General features: G+C 33.6%; 2 protein-coding genes across 3 annotated transcripts in view; one reads left to right on the top strand and one right to left on the bottom strand.

Moving 5' to 3' along the window:
• LOC128209123 (saccharopine dehydrogenase-like oxidoreductase) overlaps positions 1-6,403 on the top strand; it is a 31,585-nt gene extending 25,182 nt beyond the window's left edge. Inside the window, exons 8-11 of the mRNA XM_052912995.1 lie at positions 2,589-2,708; positions 3,434-3,490; positions 4,437-4,642; positions 5,088-6,403. Of these exons, the coding sequence (XP_052768955.1) occupies positions 2,589-2,708; positions 3,434-3,490; positions 4,437-4,642; positions 5,088-5,196 (492 nt within the window). The 3' untranslated portion in view covers positions 5,197-6,403. The remainder of the gene's footprint in view (positions 1-2,588; positions 2,709-3,433; positions 3,491-4,436; positions 4,643-5,087) is intronic.
• Positions 6,404-11,709: 5,306 nt separating this feature from the next.
• The window catches only part of LOC128208918 (HHIP-like protein 1), a 38,206-nt gene continuing 28,188 nt past the window's right edge, over positions 11,710-21,727 (bottom strand). The window contains exon 9 of one of the 2 annotated variants that reach the window (XM_052912632.1): positions 11,710-12,068. In XM_052912632.1, the coding sequence (XP_052768592.1) occupies positions 11,794-12,068 (275 nt within the window). In that variant the 3' untranslated portion in view covers positions 11,710-11,793. Of the gene's footprint in view, positions 12,069-16,122; positions 17,866-21,727 lie in introns of those variants that run through there. The other variant, XM_052912633.1, reaches the window with a different exon arrangement.

Here is a 21,727-nt window from a genome sequence, read left to right as displayed (position 1 = left end):
AGTTATTCTGAAATTCATGAGCCAATTAGATGGAAAACATGCTGGGGTTAATGATTTGTTTAAGAGTAGATGGAAAGTATTCTGATATTCATAAGCCAAGTAGATGGAAATCATGCTGGGGTTAATTATTTGAGAAGATTGAAGACATTCTGATATTCATGAGCCAAGTAGATGGAAATTATGCTGGGGTTAAAGATTTGTTTCGAGAAGATAGAAGACATGTTGATATTCATGAGCCAGGTAGAATGAAATTGTGCTGGGGTTAATGATTTGTTTAGAGTACCAGATGGAAGTAATTATGATATTCATGAGCTAACATGGAAATTGTGCTGGGGTTGATGATTGGTATAAAAGTAAATGGAAAGTATTATGATATTAATAAGTCAAGCAGATGGATATCATCCTGGGGTTAATAATTTCTTTCGAGTAGATGGAAGTAATTCTGATATTCATGAGCCATTTAGATGGAAATCATGCCGGGGTTAAAATAATTGTTTAGAGTTGATGGTAGTTGTTCTGATATCCATGAGCTATGTCGATGGAAATCATGCTGGTGTTAATGGTTTGTTTAATGTAGATTGAAGTCATTCTGATTATCATCAGCCAAATAGATGGAAATCATGCTGGGGTTAATAATTTCTTTCGAGTAGATAGAAGTAATTCTGATATTCATGAGCTAACATGGAAATTGTGCTGGGGTTGATGATTGGTTTAAGAGTAGATGACAAGTATTCTGATATTCATAAGCCAAGTAGATGGAAATCATGCTGGGGTTAATAATTTCTTTCGAGTAGATGGAAGTAATTCTGATGTTCATTAGCCATTTAGATGGAAATCATGCTGGGGTTAATAGATTTGTTGAAAGTAGATTGAAGTCATTCTGATTATCATGAGCCAAATAGATAGAAATCATGCTGGTGTTAGTGATGTTTAGTGTAGATGGAAAGTATTCTGATATTCATTAGCCAAATAGATGGAAATCATGCTGGTGTTAGTGATGTTTAGTGTAGATGGAAAGTATTCTGATATTCATGAGCCAAGAAGATGGAAATCATGCTAGGGTTAAGGATTTGTTAAGAGTAGATGGAAAGTTCTGATATTCATGAGCCAAGAAGATGGAAATCATGCTGGTGTTAGTGATGTTTAGTGTAGATGGAAAGTATTCTGATATTCATGAGCCAAGAAGATGGAAATCATGCTAGGGTTAAGGATTTGTTAAGAGTTGATGGAAAGTTCTGATATTCATGGGGGAAGTAGATGGAATTTGTGCTGAGTAAAGCAGTACTGGAAGATGGAAGTCTGATATTTATGAGCTTTGGAAATATCTTAGCCCTTAAATGATTTCATCGGGATATGATGTTTTGGTACCGAATTTGGTCATTGTCAATTTTAAAATAGCTTTCATTTATTACCTATGATTTTACTAAATGATTATTTTAAATTTCAAGTTCTTGTATATTTTGTACAGATTGATGGTCATTATAAGAGCTGATATGTCATGAGTATGCTATGATGACTTATAAAAATGTTTCTGGATATCATTTTAACTTAAAAACTAGAAATAAGAAATATACATGCATATCTTAATTAGTGAATGAAATTGCTATTTTCTTCACAATTGTACTTACAAAATGCTGATATTCATCATTAACAGTTTGAATTAAGCTGATTATTAACTTAAAATATGATGTTGAAGATAACTGCAGTATATATTGTTGTTGTTTAAATAAATTTATCATTTAATTGTCTTTCATATATATAATAATTTAATTGTTTTTTATGTATTATAAATGTGATATTAAACTAAAATTTTACCCAAACCCCTGTTTGTGCTAAGTATATTAACAAAAATATTCATAGAATATAAGATGTTCTATACACAACTAAATTTTCAAAAAAAAGTGGAAAATTTCATAGCTATTATCCTCAGTTGATGTATTTAAGTATAATTTACATTGCAAGTAATAAATGGTGCTTTAAAGTCAAATATCTTAAAGCTGTCAAAGAAATTTTAATAAAAAAGATTCAGTTACAACCCTTTTGCGCAAAATGTATTTAGAAATATCTTCAATTTTTCAGGCAAAACAGTTGTAACTGACTGTTACAACCCTTTCGCGCAAAAATAAATTTAGAAAATTCCTCATTTTTTTGTGCAAAACGGTTGTAACTGACTGTTTTACAAATATCTCTTTTAGAAATTGAATGCAAAGTGTTATTGTGATTTATTCATGAAAAGTACACAAAATTAAAGCTTTAATAAAAAAACAAAGTGAAAATGATAGGAACTAGGAAAATAAATCAGTTTTTATGCTCTCCTGAACAATTTTAAAAATGTCAGTTACAACCGTTTTGCGCTAAGCCCGCGATATGTAGATAGATTTCATGGAGTGCAAGTGCAGTGCATATTAACAGTAACTCTTGCTTTCTTAGTTTTAGAGTTATTGCCCTTTGTTAGTTTTCATGCTAAAGGCTCACTTAATAAATATTTCTTGAACTTGTTACATAAATATGTGTATTTTATGACAACTTATAACAGATTATATGTATACATTAAGGTATACTGTTCGTTACTGTTCGTTTTTTTCCAGTTTGAAGTGGCAGCTTATGCCTGTGTTCCGAATTTCTTCTATCTGGCGGTCACCCTGCTGTTTGGACTCATCGTTGGCATCTTGGCAAAGTTCAGCTTTGGACGAGCTCTCATTCTGAAAGTAAGTAGTCTTAAGCTGTAAGTACACTGTGCAGCATGGCGTAAAGCTGCAACTTTGTGTTGGATTAGCTCAAATTAAGCATGAACGATTAGAGGAGTTCTATTTGACACATTTTTTGAAATACAGCACTGTCAACATTCCCTGTCTAAGGTAGATATTAAGCAATGCATTTCTTACCTTGTGTGTGTTTTAAAGGAAAGGGTTAAGATGTTGTCTTAGAATACAACCTAAATTAAATTTACAGCGAATGAAATTGCAGATAGGCAATCATTAAGTTTCAGGCTCAACCTTTAACTATCACAGGTGTTTAAAATCCGATTTTGTGTGGACAATGTGTCGGCAAATGAGGTTGTATTCTAAGTTCTTTAGATGACCTGAATTTGCAACGTTCACTCTGACCAATTTTTTCATTAAGATTTATATGCATGTCATCAAACTATTATGTAATATTGGTTTTATCATCGTTGGAATTGTTGTCGAAGATTTTAAATTAGGTTTTAAAAAAATTTGTATACCCATGTTGCCAGAGACATATGCACTTGTATAGCAAAGCCAATATCTCCAGCTTTTATAACTATTGAGTCAGATCCCTGTTTTTACTGAAAGAAAAATACTTGGTTAGTCAGCTGTATTTATATCCTATCCTATGTATGTATAGATAGTAGTCATGAAAAAATATGTTATGATTAAGGCTGGTCATTAATTATTTCATTTTCTTTCCACAGTATCCACACATATTTACCTTTGGTGTGTTCAAACAAGGAGGACCTTCAAAGAAACAGGTAAAATGGGATATTGGTAGCCAATGAGGGATATGATCATTTCAGTGATATAGTTATAGAAACAAAGGGTCATAGTGAATATGACTATATATCCAATAAATTAAATGTTTCCTTATCTTGTGCATTACGAAGGTTGAAAATTAATAGTTGAGTTCAAATTCATTATAAAATACATCCATTTACAAGGCCTCACGTGTATAATATGCAAGTTATAGAGTGAAGGTTTGGGCCTAGATTCCGTCTAATGAAATCAGAGCCTGCCTAACTATAACGTTTATTATGCCACAATTAATAAAGAGTTCAAATGAACTATCTTATAAAAATGGCGACATGAACCTGTTTTTAAGCTTCTCCTGTGGTCATATTTTTTTACATTTTTCATGTTGGTCGGATAACAGGACATTATTCATTGATGATTATGATAATGATGATGATGATGATGATGATGATGATGATGATGATGATCTGTTTCATGTCTGTTGGTGAGAAATGTACATGTAGTAAATCTATCAGGTAAGTTAGTTAGCATGGGTAACCAGAGATGTTTCCCTTCTTTGGACAGTCTGTCTGTGGCATTTATCTTCAATTTTATTTGGTGAAAAAAATATTACACCATGATTTATCAACATTTAACACCGATCCTTGAACAGTTTCCAAAGATTGATTAATGTTGTATTGTTGTGAGGGTCAATTTTGAATGTAGAACATGTAGCTTTCTGGTCTGTCATGCTTATCAATATATAATGCTCATAGAGTTTGCCTTATATCAGAAGGACCACGGCTGTAACTTCATTAGAATGTGCAGCAATGTCCCTTATATTGGCTGATCTGGTTGTCAAAATTTATAACATTTTTTTTTTACTATTAAAATAAGATTGTTGGACAAGAGTTGTTATCTCTCTGGTGTTCTCTTGTAATACAAAACTGATTGGTGATTCCCCAACAGATGGAGACAGGAACATTTAGCATCACAGTGGTCGGGAAGGGTTGGAAGGAAAAGCTTCCTGATGCCGACACAGAGCATGACACAGCCCCTGACACCCAGATGATTGTGCGGGTGTCGGGCCCGGAAGCGGGATATGTTGCCACGCCCATTGTAATGGTTCAGTGTGCCTGTACTCTGCTGAAGGAAATCTCCCAAGACAAATTTAGGTATGATTAAAGCTGTGTTCTAACTACCAAATGAGCAGTACCACAATTTATGCAACTGTTTAAATATATTAGAAATGATAAAAAGTATCGAAATCAATGGTTCTTATAAAGGATACAGAGATTCATTTGAAAGAAAGGTGCATATGACACGATTTGTCTACCTTATGAGACTATCGTTGATCGCTGTAAATATTTTAGGACCCACCAGTCACTTAACATTTGTGCATTTTAGTTATTAAATACACCGTTACAATCTTGTTTTCAATTAAGGGGGAAGTCCAAATATTGTTGTATTTTTTAATATTTTATTTTCTAAGACAAAGCAAAAAGTAAAAAGTAATAAAATCTTGTAATTTCTATACATACTATTTTTATATACAGGCTAATAGATGCCATTAAGACCTTACAAGAGATTAGTTTGTTATGTATTTTAAATATCGTTCAGGGGTGGTGTGTACACAACAGCCATGCTTTTCCGAGAAACAAGTCTGATTGAACGACTCATCAAAAACAACATCAAGTTTGAAGTTGTGAAGGAACAATTCTCACTGTGAACAATAGATGGGCCCAAATTATTGTCCCTTTGTGAACAATAACTGGGCCAAAATTATCGTCCCTCTGTGAACAATAGCTGGGCCCAAATTCTGGTCCCTCTGTGAACAATAGCTGGGACCTCAATATCAACACTAGTTTTATCTTGCCCATCTAATGTCATTCGCCATGACATAAGTGAGAATTTTGTATGTAAACTTCTTTTTATACAAGCTATGTGCCTTTGTGTAAAAAACAATGAAGAGTATGTATATAATACTTAAGTAAAATAACTGAGCCTCTTTGGATTGATAAGTCATAATTTGTAAAGCTTTCTCAACCTGTACTTTGAGGTACACTATAAGGTACCTGTATACTATTATATGTATATACTATATATAATTATACTAATATATGTGATATTAACTATCTGTATATTCTATAAATTTTTGCAATCAAAAGTCACACCGTAATTCAAAAGCTTTCTGATTATTTACCTTGAGTTATGATATAAGCTACCTGTACATTCAAATAATATGGGCAATCAAAAGTCGTTATTCAAAAGTTTTCTTAATCTACATTGTTTAAGTAACACTATTTACTACATGTATATTTTTGATAAAGCCAAAGATAATTGCTAGTATATACATGTAATAAGTCACATGATAATTATGATGTAAGTGGAAAACACCGAGTCCCAGTTTTCTGTGGCTAAAAATAGAATGGAGGCACCCATGTGTGACAAGTATTTAATTTAATATAAATGTACATTTAAGTAAGTGTTTCAATAATGTGTATCTTATTAGTTTAATTGAAGATTGGATGCACACTTGTGTATAAACATGTTAATATTATTCGTTTGTTATTGTGAATAACTGAAACATATTAAATAACATGCCCAAACCCTGAAAATAGCAATTCAGAATAGCAGAAGACCTGATTGATATCAACCATTTGGCTTATAAGAATTATTTTTCGGTAGTATAACTTCGATATATACACAAAAATGCATAGTGTCAAATTTTACATTGTTTTCTTTGTATAAGGTAGGAACATTATTGTTGTAATTCTTTGCATTGAACATTGCTTCCTTATTTGTACATGTATTCGTTTGTTTATTACTGTATATGACTTTCTAAATAACGATTGTTCTTACTTTTACATTTATTAGCTTATTTGTGACTTGCAACTGTTGATGTATCGCTACAAAGAATATAAAAGAAAACAGTTCTTATTGTTTCAGTTTATGAACAAATGTAATTTAATAGCATGGGTTGGAATCAGAGTTGACCATGACTTGAAAACATGTTTTAGCTAGTTGATCATTTTGAAGGTATTAACATTTAACTTATATCGCACATGAAATTGGCAATATGCACACACTCGCCAGATACAACATATTCGATTATACTGGCTTTGAAGTCAAACAAATGCTTTCAACGTATAAACCCTACCAGCCACTCACAAAAAAAATAACTCTTACCGAAATACATATTGAGATATGACCCTTGATCAGCTGTTAAATAGAGAAATGCACTTGTTTCTACTATATAAACTACTACATTATTATGGCTTTATAATACATTATTTACGCTCGCGAATCATGCCATGAAGATCTTGTAGCAACTCACATGGCATAATACTTTGACTGAAATACAATGTTGAGTTATGACCCTTGATCTGCTGTTAAATAGAAGAATGGTTTTGCACCCGCTTGGAGTGCACTTGTCAATAGTATATAAATTACTACATTGCTATTATTTATCATACATTATTCTAGCTGCTCAAAAATCATGCAATGAAGATCATGTAGCAAATTACAAGACACAAAACTCTGACTGAAAAACATGTTGAGTTATTCCCTTGATCTGTGTTAAACGGGATAAAGCGTTTTGCACCCACTTGAACTGCACTTGTTTATCATATATTAATAACTACATTGCGATTGCTTTAATATAGATTATTCTTGCTCGCAAATCATGCAATGATAATCGTGAGGCAACTTACATGACATCTTACTCTGACTGAAATAGAAGTCCAGTTATTTCCCTTGATTAACCCTACCAGCCACTCACAAAACACACAACTCTGACTGAAATACAATGTTTAGTTATGACCCTTGATCAGCTGTTAAATAGAAAAATGGTTTTGCACCCGCTTGGCGTGTTTTGTTTGTAGTAAATACATTACTACATTGCTATGTCTTTATCATACATTATTCCTGTTCACCAATCACGCAAGGAAGACCATGAAGAAACTTACAAGACACCTAACTCTGACTGGAAAACATGTTAAGTTGTTTTCCCTGATCAACTTAACGAACAGAAAAACATCGGCAACTGCTTGCAATACTCTGGTCTATACCCTTTAATATTACATTGTCATACTGCTTACCCAAACATTGTTGCATGAAGTTATACATTCTACTCGTTGCATGGGAGACGAAAGCTTTAAAACGGAAATGTGATCAAATATCTTCAAAATGACAGAGTTTTCGAAACCTCTTGGGCGTAACGCTACGGGATTTCTGACATGTTTTTCCAAGCGTTTTTAACACGTGCGCTTACTATTTGAATTTAAAATTAACACCTTGTTAAACTTTAAATACCAAAATGTAAACTTGAGCCATTTTAGAGTGGTAGAACGTTAGCTGAATGATACTGCACATTCTTGTGAAACATTATATACATGCACTGAGGTACACATATTATGCACTGTTGGCCTGGGACGGCACATAATATTTACGAAAATTTGTACTAAGAGGGCTTTTTTCAATTAACATTTGAAACATGATCTATTATTTTCCTGGTTTCTAGCTAGGCCAAGGTTGGCGCTTAAGGCCGTGGTCTCATCCGACCCGCGTAGGCGCAGCGAGGGGTCCATGCAGATATAGGGGTTGAACATGGCCATCCGCAGGTTGGCCGCGCGCACTACGCTAGTGATTTTTAGCTACCTGACCCCCCTCTTTTTATTAGCATTAATTTTCTGACATTTAGAAAAAAATGGACATGCAATGTTAAGTCTTGGTCAGCGATGTTTTGTCAGGACTATCGCGTGGCTGGTGTGTGAGTGGTACGTGGGGTACGTAGTTTTTTCCGTTATTTGCTGGGTATAAGCTGGAGAATAGAACCGAGTGCAACCCACGTAGCAACCACGTACCTCCAACGCACTGACCACTTGATCACCACTGCCCCCTTTGTCTTGCCTACGTAGCACCTGCGCGCCAGGTACTACTCAAGTAAACTAAAAAAAATGCATTTTCTTCGTAGACCGTACGCAGGTGATGTGACTGCTCGCAGGTACAATTTACACACGTGTGCGCTACGCCAACGTGGGTCGGATGAGACCAAAGCTTACCTGACAGTCAAAGAAAACGAACCTATAACTTAATTTGGAAAATATATTTCTAATCTTAACGCGTTTCATTTCCATTTATTTTTTTAAATGTCTGGAACTAGTTTTAATGGTTAAGCGATTCATTTCAATATGATTGCTACGATTTTGCAAATGTCTGTCACTATTCATAATAGTAAATCGTTTAATTTCCATATATTTTCAAATGTATGGAACTATTTTAATTGTAGAGCGATTAAGTTTCCAACTATTTTAATGGTAGAGCAATTAAGTTTCATATATTTTCAAATGTATGGAACTATTTTAATGGTAGAGCGATTAAGTTTCATATATTTTCAAATGTATGGAACTATTTTAATGGTAGAGCGATTAAGTTTCATATATTTTCAAATGTATGGAACTATTTTAATGGTAGAACGATTAAGTTTCATATATTTTCAAATGCATGGAACTATTTTAATGGTAGAGCGATTAAGTTTCATATATTTTTAAATGTATGGAACTATTTTAATGGTAAAGCGTTTCCAAATATTGACTTAATGTTTTTGAAACCTTTTTTGCAGAAAAATCAACACAGTCAAAATACAAAAGTCAAAACTTAGGAAGAATATTGTTATTGGAATTGGATTTATATAGTATTTTGATAGATAATCATTATACAAAATATTTTGCAGTGGGACAGTCCTGTTCAGAAAAACTCACTAATACTGATTTAGTAGCTACTAGGAACTACTTAGAGCTACCAAGAACTACTTAGATTTACTAGGAACTACAAAGAGCTACTAGGAACTACTTAGAGCTACTAGGAACTACAAAGAGCTATTAGGAACTACTAAGAGGTACTAGAAACTACTTAGAGCTACTAGGAACTGCTAAGAGGTACTTTAAAAGCACTATGGAATATAACAATGTAAGGAAATAAATGTATATGACAATACTTGAAATTCAGAAAGGAAGTTTATTCTCAAGTTGTTCCATGTATGTTCATATTTATAGAAAAACTGCCCATGAGAATCTTCGATGATAAGTTGTCATATCAAGTTGTTCTTAGAAAAGTGGTCTCAATAAAGGTATATTCAGAACAAATTTATATTGATGAACTTGTAAAAATTAAACTGAAAATAAAGCATCTCGTATTTTATTTATCTGAAACTTATATATTTGTTTATTTAAATTTAATATAATTTCATCGGGTTGTGTACTTTTGATTGCATGTAATAGCGTGGGAGTGACGTCAGCAACATGCGAAACGTCCAACAGCTCAATTTCAGACACGAACAAATTATACTTCACAAAATATCAGCCCAAAATATTATGAATAGTTTAACATTAAGTTCATCTATAAACAAAAGGTTGTTTAAATAACATCTGGTAATGAAACCTTTTTGAAAATATACCAGAATTGATGCATACTAAAGTTAAATAAGCGATCATCGAAGTAATAAACTTTTCATAAGAAGCCATACGTTGGGCTAGTTTATATCCTTACAATAGTCTGTATCCTTTAAATGGAAGAAGTATTTCATACTTCACTTTTTTAATGCACAAACTATATTTTCCTGACATGTAAGTACCCTATATATAATTGTAGTCAGATATTGGTACACTGGTTCTAAAATGAATAAGTTAGTAATTTAATCTTATTGAGACAGTTGTTTTCAGTATTGAAGATTTTATATATATCCAAAATGATTTACCCATTAAAACACATGTACAATGTATTAAAAAACATACAAATGGAGAGTTTTAGTTATAATATAGACTACATTTTGGGTGATTTAATTACTTAACTAGTTTAATTGGTGTAGATATTTGTGTTTTTAAATTAATTTGTAACCTTTGTACATTTATAAAAAGTACATATAAAACATATTTTGATCATCCATACTCCTTATAGATCTATGAAATATACAACAAATGGATTCATAATATTAATAATTAACACAGAGACAGTTTCCTTATTCATTTCCCCACTCAAACATAACACAATATAATAAAGGGACATCACTTGTATTACATGCAAGATTACTATTCAACTTGGTTACTTACCTTACTTTGGACTCATTGGCGTACCTTTTGGGCAATTTGGTATTTATCGGGCTCTTTTATGCAGTATGCTACGGTAGAAGAGTCATCCTCATTTCCGTTGCGCATTTGAATAAGTTTGAAAATATACATCGACTTTGGTTTATGCGCGAGTATATTATCTAGAAATGTGTAATATTCATGATTGCAACTTGGTTGTCTAGAACCATCATGTCCATCATCAGGGTAGTCAGTCATCTCAGTACTTGTGTACTGGGAGAAGCAGTCATTGAAACAGTATTAATTGTTCAGAGAGCATTTGAGCGCCACCTCGCTGGGCAAAAGGGGCACACTGGACATGGCTGTTGACCTACCGATAAGCTAAATATTATGCAACAGTGATACCATGGTGGTTTGGGGCCCACTTGGGTCAGGAGTAAAGCCATGTAATAACTGACCATTTAAAGGTACTAGATACCAGATGGTCCATAAAACGGCAAATATAGTATTTCCCCAAAACAGGCATAGGGTTTTAAATGCTAGCTAGTATGAAGCCGATATTACATTATTTGTTATTGAAATGATAAACGCAACAATCGTGTAGCTGTATTATCTTTGTTTCCCCGTTTATGAGTACAGTTTATATATACCGGTGGTATTTAAACTTACTGGGATTTACTTCTTCGACATCCCCAGTAAATTTCGAATTGGAAAATGCGCAAAAACTGCGTCGTAAGCGATGTGATACATCAGTAATAAAATTCAATGCGTTGTACTTAACAATGTCAGTTTTATGTCACTTTTCGACAATTTTATCTTTTCATGCAAGTGTCTAGTCCCTTTAAACGTTCAGTGATGAGCGAAAATCAGTTTAAATTTTTGTCACACGTTACGAGTACAATAAATCCATATAAGTATTATTGTTTACTTTTTCGCTATTAACACTTATATGGTGTTGTTGAAATTATAGCATGATACCTTGAAACACATACATCCACATGATATGACATTAAGTTAATGTGTTTTTAAAGAAAAGGCAAAACATTCAGGTTCTATAGGAGATCACAAAACTGCGAGTTGTTTTCCTTTGATAAAATGGAATGTGGTCAATATCAGACTAAATAAACAACAACAAACACATTAACCATATTGTTTTGTTTTCTTTTGTCTATTATTTACAAGCTAACAAACACCAGTGAAATTGTACAAGTACAACCCCTGAATTGTTTTACGTATGTATTCTATGGAGTTCGAGGCACAAGCCTGTTAAGAGAGCACCAAACACTTGGTCGACTGGTACATCTGTGAACATTTACACCGTGAAGAACCAATCCTGCCTGACCTTGTGTTTCTGTGTCGCGAAGGGGCGGATTTTCCCTAAATGTTACCAAATTCGTTCTTCTCCAAGATCTTTCCTCTTCAAACTCTTGTTGGATTTTTCTGCGTTTATTACGAAGGTCATGTTTCGCCTTCTGTCGATAATAATCGAGGTAGTTGGATATTCTTGGTGCAGGTACTGTAATGCAAATGTTGAACGTATTTCTCTGACTGCAGTTACTTTCATCACTATTTTTATTAGCATTACCTAACTAGACTAGACATTGTTGTAATCGCTACAATCAGTACATAACTTGTCAATATCGTGACAAACATAATATAACTAAAATGTTTATTTTTCAAAATCGTTACTATCAGAACCTTATTAGACTAGTTATTGTAAATAATATAACTGTCGGTACCTTACTATACTAGCATTGTCAATATCGTTACTATCAGTACCTAACTAGACTAGTTATTGTCAATATCATTACTATCGGTACCTTACTAGACTAGTTATTGTCATTATCGTTACTGTCAGTAGCTGACTAGACTAGTTATTGTCAATTTCGTTGCTATCAGTAGCTGGCTAGACTGGTTATTGTCAATATCGTTTCTCTCAGTACCTAACTAGACTCGTTATTGTCAATATCGTTACTATCAGTAGCTGATTAGACTCGTTATTGTCAATTTCGTTGCTATCAGTAGCTGACTAGACTGGTTATTGTCAATATCGTTACTACCAGTAGCTGACTAGACTAGTTATTGTCAATATCGTTACTGTCAGTAGCTGACTAGACTAGTTATTGTCAATATCGTTACTATCAGTACCTAACTAGACTAGTTATTGTCAATATCGTTACTATCAGTACCTAACTAGACTAGTTATTGTAAATATCGTTGCTATCAATAGCTGACTTGACTAGTTATTGTCAATTTCGTTACTATCAGAAGCTGACTAGACTGGTTATTGTCAATTTCGTTACTATCAGTAGCTGACTAGACTGGTTATTGTCAATATCGTTACTGTCAGTACCGAACTAGACTAGTTATTGTCAATATCGTTACTATCAGTACCTAACTAGACTAGTTATTGTCAATATCGTTACTGTCAGTAGCTGACTAGACTAGTAATTGTCAATTTCGTTACTGTCAGTACCTAACTAGAGTAGTTATTGTCAATATCGTCACTATCAGTACCTGACTAGACTAGTTATTGTCGATTTCGTTACTGTCGGTACATAACTAGACTAGTTATTGTCAATATCGTTACTGTCAGTAGCTAACTAGACTAGTTTTTGTCAATATCGATTCTGTCAGTACATAACTAGACTAGTTATTGTCGATATCGTTACTATCAGTAGCTGACTAGACTAGTTATTATCAATTTCGTTACTATCAGTAGCTTACTAGACTAGTTATTGTCAATATCGTTACTATCAGTACCTAACTAGACTAGTTATTGTCAATATCGTTACTGTCAGTAGCTGACTAGACTAGTAATTGTCAATTTCGTTACTGTCAGTACCTAACTAGAGTAGTTATTGTCAATATCGTTACTATCAGTACCTGACTAGACTAGTTATTGTCGATTTCGTTACTGTCAGTACATAACTAGACTAGTTATTGTCAATATCGTTACTATCAGTAGCTTACTAGACTAGTTATTGTCAATTTCGATACTGTCAGTACATAACTAGACTAGTTATTGTCGATATCGTTACTATCAGTAGCTGACTAGACTAGTAATTGTCAATTTCGTTACTATCAGTAGCTTACTAGACTAGTTATTGTCTATTTCGTTACTGTCAGTACATAACTAGACTAGTTATTGTCAATATCGTTACTATCGGTACCTAAATAGACTAGTTATTGTCAATATCGCTACTATGGTACTGCAGTGATAATTTTACTCAAGAAAGCTTCACAATGGTCATGTATAATCATCACTACGGTATTGAGAACCAAGCTCTTAGTGGGTATTTGTTCAAGTAGTTTTTCAATATTGTAAAAATTTGTAAGTAGGACTTCAAAAAGAGCTGTCGTTATATAGCGCGCTCGACTTGACGTCTCTTTGTCTTAGAAATGAAAATAAATTGTTGTTATATTTGTGACTGTCAGAACAGTGTGTGTATACCACGTGATAAATCACATTAAAAATGCTTCGTCGGAATGCAGTATTTTGCTTCGAATGTTATAAGGCATCATTCGAAGCAAAATATTGCCTCTGACGAAGCATATTTGACGCAATAAATGTCGGGGTATACACACACTGCACACGCAATTAAAAAGGTGAAATTAAAAAGTAAACAAGAAACCTCGCAATGTGACGAAACCAAGTTTTCAATGGTAAACAGAATTTCATCAGCCTTAAAGCTTTTTTGTGAGATTCATTTTCGTCTGTTCTTTTTCTAATTTTAGTAACAGTTACCTTGTCCTTGGCCATTATGGTCATATGGAAGTCCTAAATACCAAGTTTGGTTACAATAGGTCAACCCTAACATAGGTTAATCAGTAATAAACGGTAATATATTTAAAATAGCAGTGACCTTGACCCCAGGGGCCCCAAACGCAATCCAATGAAATATCTCCATAAACTCTCCCTTTATACCAAGTTTGGTCCCAATATGTCACCCTTTTTTTAAGTAACAGTGACCTTGACCCTACTGGCCCAAAACGCAGTTTTATCACTTTATGAAAAAACTTACTATTCAACACTATTGTCGAGTTTGACGCTGCCCTACCGCCGGACCGACCGAAACACGATGTACGTTATTCTAATAACATGGTTTTAACGGATCTTCAAAATTGAGTGATGACCAAAAACAACTGAGTGATATATGTAGTTTATTGAATGAAGGGTATATAAAGTAATAAGAGGAAATCCCAACCTACCCGACAACTTTAACCCGACGCAATGTGTCCTAGAACTTTAAGCGAAGTTCCTAAGTCAACTAGTGGCCATCATTTGCATTAAAGATATTTTGAAAATGTTACCTCATTGTGTGGTCCTGAATAACTGTGAAGTATTTAGTGATTTGAATGAAGGGTATTTGAGTTTTAAGTGAAAATGCCAACTTGCCCTAAAATTCGAACCAGACGCCGACGGTGGGGGAGCAGTAAAGACTCCTTATTTTCGAATAGTAGAGCTAAGACAATATTATAACCAGTTTTAAATATGCCTTTAGAAATACCCTTAGATACAAACTACATTACATACACATGCATTGATTTCGGGATATTTTTTAAAGTTTTCTTGATATGTCTTCATATGTTTACATAGTTTGTAGCATTTATATCAAAACATGAAGGTAAGAATATCTATGTGGCCGGGCGAGCAGCGTCAACCATTTTTATTCGAGATATTTTTAAAAGCATATCAGAAATGACCTCCATAATGATCAATGTTCAAAATGCCTTATATTTTGCTTGTCCATGTTGCATAGGAGGGGGGGGGGTAAAAATTAACTTGGCACAAATGATCACTAGATGGTAAGAAAATGTTTCCGTGAAAGAGTTATGTATGTATGTCAACGGTTAAGATTGCCGGTTATTTGTCAAAATTCATTGTATTTTGGTCTGTGTGTGCTGTAACTTAAGAAGTAAATAACTTTGAAATAAGATTTCCAGCATGACTTAACAATGTGTTGCTTGTAAGTCATTATTTGTAGGTCAAAGGTGAAGGTCGGATTTAAGCATTACTGATCAAATTAATTGGATGTTGGCATGCCTGAGTTGTAACCAGGCAAGGCATTGACTGATTATAAAAAAACTTAACAAAAACGATTGTCATGTCCGTAGGTCAAATGTCAAGGTCAGACACGAATAAAGGTCATTACATAAACATCCATTATTTTTCAATGTTTTTGGTATGAAGCGAAAGCGCTTACCACTTCGCTAACAAGATATTTCCAGTTTAAATGACTGGTCTCTCATCTAGTGCCGTTTGGTCTTACCTTGTGCCTCGAAACAGGGTTAATTTGGATTGTTGGACTGCTGTGCTTGTTTCATTGTATTTTCATTGTTTCCTTCTCCCCTTGTCCATCATAAAAGCTAACTAAGTCAATCTCATAATTTCATCCATAACCATCAATTTTTAGAGTGAGTCAATTTTATGTAGATTCTTTTTGTCGATCTTCACAGACGTTAGCTTACAAGATTGGATGCCTAAGATCAGACATAATGCATATTATACTCGTATTAGTGTACATAAGCCATTCATCATCACAAAGAAAACCAACCAAAACAGAACACTCGGTATCATTATATTTATTATCGGATCTTAACAAACCATGCTAAACATGCCAATTCTAATCTAAAACATAACCCATTTTCAATCAAATCTGTAACAAATGCTCATGCCGTGTTATACAAAGATCGAATATCTACTAGACTCAAGAAAACGGACTGATTCAACAAACTCAAGACATAAAAACAGTTTTTAACATGCGTAAAATGATATGTATTTGTATTCACACATCAATTATTATTGCGTAGAAATTTGTTGAACTTTTTTCACAATCATATAAAATCATTATAATATTTAAAATCAATACATAAAAATGAAACATAAACATAAACATTGAGGGATAAACCTTTTACTTCGTACTAAATAATAAAGCACTTAACGTAAGAATTAAATAAACAAACAAACAACAATGAATAGTTTGTGGAACATTTCTGTTATACAGCCTTGTTTGTCATTTAATAGTTACGATGTAGAATGTGTTGTTTGATAAACTACCTGTAAAATTAAAAAATAACAGTGCTGGAACATAGTAACAGTCGTGTTTGTGTCCAACCATCACTTTCTTATTCATGTTGAAAAAAATATTGTGTTTTAAATTTCCTGATTCCTGTTAAACAATTCATTGCTTTAAATTTTCTGATTCATGTTAAACAATTTATTGTGTTTTAAATTTTCTGATTCATGTCAAACAATTTATTGTGTTTTAAATTTTCTGATTCATTTCAAACATTTTATTGTGTTATAAATTTTCTGAATCACATTAAACAATTTATTGTGTTTTGAACTCCCAGCTGAATTATGGCTGTTCAAAATTATAAGTACAACAAGTGTGTCAACATGTTATTTTAATATTCACCTCAATTAAAATTACAAAATTAATTAAGGTTATCATTTAAACATTTCCTTTTATTTTTTTTATTTAATGTTTGACAAACAATCTACATTTGTGTAATCATTATAACCTTTGATAATACACTTTGACATTTATGATAAAGAGAAATTAAATCATTCACATGCACTTCGGTATTTTACATTTGAAAAAAATAATCAACATTTCATATATTACAAAAATGTATGCTGTACCTTACAGTTGATTGGTTTATTTAGTTGCTGGAAGGTTTATTTAGCAAATCAAATTAAGGGGTGGCATTCAATATACAACTTAAGTCAATCCATTAAACAGCATTGTCTTTAGTCGTTGGATTGGTCGGTTATTTATACCACGCAATCTGATTGGCTACATTGTTCTTAGATCCAAATATGACCAATATCAAATTCCACCCTTGGTTGCAAACTTAATACCTTTAAAAAAAATACTAATGAAGATTAAGTAAAGGTCTAACAAATCAGAAACCTTGTTTAATGTGCCCAAACAAATAATTTCTGAAAAAGTACCTCAAGAAGGAAAAAGAAAAGAGACAATAACATATTATAAACATTTGTTTGTTGTAAACAAAATAGGAATTAACACAATTTTATATTTAAAGAAAAAAATCTAATTTCATTTTAAAAACTTAAATAAATGCTATGCTCGTCATTTTGAATAAAGCCAAAACTTATGGTTTTACATTTGCGATTCTGAAAACAGTATTTTCATTCCCGAAATTTGGACTTATCCTAGCCATCCATTGGCGGATCAATTTCAAAAAAGTCTCATATGACATGGACACCTGTCGCTGCGTTGTCGTTGGTACAGGCGGAGGCGTCGTCATGACTGGAGGATGTAAAGATGGAGGGGCAGTGGAGGCTAAGCAAAAAGTAAGGAAGAAAGTAAGTGTAAAAAGGAGCACCACAAAATGCAGTGATCTTGGCAAGCAGAGATTTCTTTTAAAATATTTTTCACACATTCAATTTTATTAAATATTTAATTCAAATTTAATCAAATAAGGTTGGTTTCATAGATCAAACTAGAAATGTGTCCATAGGACACGGATGCCCCCACTTCGATTTTTTGTCACAGAAAATAAGCCATAATGATTATTCAGTGGACACATACTTTTCAAGAATTAGATTGGAAACATATATTTTTGAAGTATTTTTTGCAAAAAAGGGCCGTAACTCCTAAATGACTAAAGCGATTTCCATGACTATCGAACTTGATCAAGATATTATGGTCACAAACATGTGTTTAAAGTTTGGTGAGGATTGGACAAACAGTTTTCAAGAATTAGATTGGAAACATATATTTTTGAAGTATTTTTGGCAAAAAAGGGCCGTAACTCCTAAATGACTAAAGCGATTTCCATGACTATCGAACTTGATCAAGATATTATGGTCACAAACATGTGTTTAAAGTTTGGTGAGGATTGGACAAACGGTTTTCAAGAATTAGATCGGAAACAATCTTCGGGACGTACGTACGTACAGACAGACAGACGTACGTACGGACAAGGGCAACCCTATATGCCGCCACTTTGTGGGGGCATAATTACCCCACCCCCACCCCCCACCCCCCCAAAAAAAAAATATAAAAAAAATCAATGAATGGCATCATGTTATTTTTATCATCGTCGCATAATTTGCATTACAGAAGCAATTTACTGTACCGCAAAGGAAAATAACTTCTGTGTGGAGTTTGCACTAGTTATTGTCATTGCTTGTCTGTTTTTTTTTTCAGTTTAGCAACAGGAATAACTCTAACAGCATTTTAGAGTAATGGGGTTTCATACAAAAAGGTCAATATGTACCTAATGCCATTTGAACCATGTTAACGTAAGAGTAATTTGAATGGTGTTTATTTTCTGCCAACATTACCGTTGATGCACCACAATGACAACGCCACAGTTTATAAATTGTTTGGTATCTCCCTAACCCATATTTTAAGTTGTGGGTATGTAAGGCGTTTTTTTCTCATTTATTTTTACTTCCTTGCCTCCTAATATGTACAAAACAAATGTAAAACAATGACAACACAAGCCAAAATAATACTTATTGCGGGCGGTGATATTTTTTGTGAGTCAGTCGCAAAACACCAAACAAACAAATTATTAATTGTTTGCTAATTCCTAAATTATTTTCTTACGAAAAAACAGACAAGCTTGTCATTGAAAAAGTTGGTAACAGTGAAGATGGAACAAAGTTACCCAAGTGTATAGTAACATATATAAAAACAATATAATAACAAGGGTTCTAAAGTTAAGGTACAAATGTAAGCTTTTAACTTCAGACTATTGTCCAGTTGTAAATATTGATTTTTACTCAGACATTTGTATCAAAAACAGTCGGAAGTATGCTGTGATTATAAGTATCTTCCAAAGCTGCATGTGTAAGATAGGCTCATCCAAACCGGAGCGTTGGGTGTTTTGCAGAAACGAGTATTACCGAGTTTCCGCAGAACACCGTTCGTGAGGGTTGGGATGAACCTATCTTACACCCGCAGACATGGTAGATGCTTTTTCTCACACCTCAGTCAAACAAAATGAAGTTTAAAAAATGTGTTATTTTGCTGGAACTCTTTTGTGCGTAGTGAAAATAATTTGCGTAAAGATATGTAATAATTAGTGGTTGTTATAGATATGCGCGCAGTGATTCAAAATATAGCAATAGTTAAAGCATTCTTTAAATAGTTCTGATAAGAGTGCAGCATTGTTTCTTGAATACAGCATGTAAAACCTTATTTGGGTGCCATTTAAGCTAGAAATGATTTATTTTGATTCTAAGTAATGCCACATAACAGTGTTCCATGGCGCTACAGTCCGCGGTCTTCAATAAGGGAGTTAATCGCGTGATGACAATAAAAAAGTACATGTAGTTCCATGCGAGTACTTTTTTATCTTTGCCTGAGGGCAAGACAAGGATTTCCAGCATGGCCAAATATTTGGATCAACTTAACTGAGGTGTGAAAAAAAATTGACTTTTGAAACAATTCCATACGGGATTTAAGCCCCTTTACCATGCTTTGGGGATGATCCACTCAAACCCAAACAGATTGCCTGTTATTGTTCAAGATTGACAATTGTTAGTGTTAGAAACCCAATATAATAAATGTATTTATTTATAAACAGATAATTTAAACTAATATTACTCACATAGCAAACATAGTAAATAAGTTTCAGCATCAAGTAATAAATATATACATGAAAGAGAAATATACAAAAGGGAGACAGTTTTGGGATATTGGAATTAATTAGACATGGGTATAACTGTAACAAGAGCTGTCACAGAGACAGCGCGCTCGACTATTCCGCTTCTTTTTGGTGCATGGATTGAAATGTTTCGGCGAAACATGCATGGATCACTGTTAGACTAGATTTCAATTCAATACATGATGTGCTGAGATATTTACATAAATTGAATTTGAAAATATTTGAGGTGGTACGCAAACTTTAATGTAAATTCTAAGTCGAAAAAGGAGCATAATTCTGTCAAAATGCTTGATACAGTTACCTCCTCCTGTGTACAGGTTGGGGGCATGATGGTAAACAAGCATGGGAAGTTTCAAAGCCCTATGTCAATGGACTTTGAATTTTTTTGAGGTGGTACGCAAACTTTAACGTAAATTCTAAGTAAAAAAGGGGGCATAATTTTGTCAAAATGCTTAATAGAGTAACCTCCACCTGTGTACAGGTTGGGGGCATGATGGTGAACAAGTGTGGAAAGTTTCAAAGCCATATGTCTATAGACTTTGAAAATATTTGAGGTGGTACGCAAACTTTAACGTAAATTCTTAGTCGTAAAAGGGGCATTTTTTTGTCAAAATGCTTGATAGAGTTACCTCCTCCTGTGTACAGGTATGGGGCATGATGGTGAACAATAGTGCAAAGTTTCAAAGCCAGATGTCAATGGACCTGAAAATATTTGAGGTGGTACGCAAACTTTAACGTAAATTCTAAGTAGAAAAGGTGCGTAATTTTGTCAAAATGCTTGATAGAGTTACCTTCTCCTGTGTACAGGTTGGGGGCATGATGGTGAACAAGTGTGCAAAGTTTCAAAGCCAGATGTCAATGGACTTTGAAAATATTTGAGGTGGTACGCAAACTTTAATGTAAATTCTAAGTCGAAAAAGGAGCATAATTCTGTGAAAACGCTTGATACAGTTACCTCCTCCTGTGTACAGGTTGAGGGCATGATGGTAAACAAGCATGGGAAGTTTCAAAGCCCTATGTCAATGGACTTTGAATTTTTTTGAGGTGGTACGCAAACTTTAACGTAAATTCTAAGTAAAAAAGGGGGCATAATTTTGTCAAAATGCTTAATAGAGTAACCTCCACCTGTGTACAGGTTGGGGGCATGATGGTGAACAAGTGTGGGAAGTTTCAAAGCCATATGTCTATAGACTTTGAAAATATTTGAGGTGGTACGCAAACTTTAACGTAAATTCTTAGTTGTAAAAGGGGCATTTTTTTGTCAAAATGCTTGATAGAGTTACCTCCTCCTGTGTACAGGTATGGGGCATGATGTTGAACAATAGTGCAAAGTTTCAAAGCCAGATGTCAATGGACCTGAAAATATTTGAGGTGGTACGCAAACTTTAACGTAAATTCTAAGTAGAAAAGGTGCATAATTTTGTCAAAATGCTTGATAGAGTTACCTTCTCCTGTGTACAGGTTGGGGGCATGATGGTGAACAAGTGTGCAAAGTTTCAAAGCCAGATGTCAATGGACTTTGAA

This window comes from Mya arenaria, chromosome 11, assembly GCF_026914265.1.
Source record: "Mya arenaria isolate MELC-2E11 chromosome 11, ASM2691426v1".
NCBI lineage: Eukaryota > Metazoa > Mollusca > Bivalvia > Myida > Myidae > Mya > Mya arenaria.
This window is presented reverse-complemented; position numbering and strand designations above follow the sequence as displayed.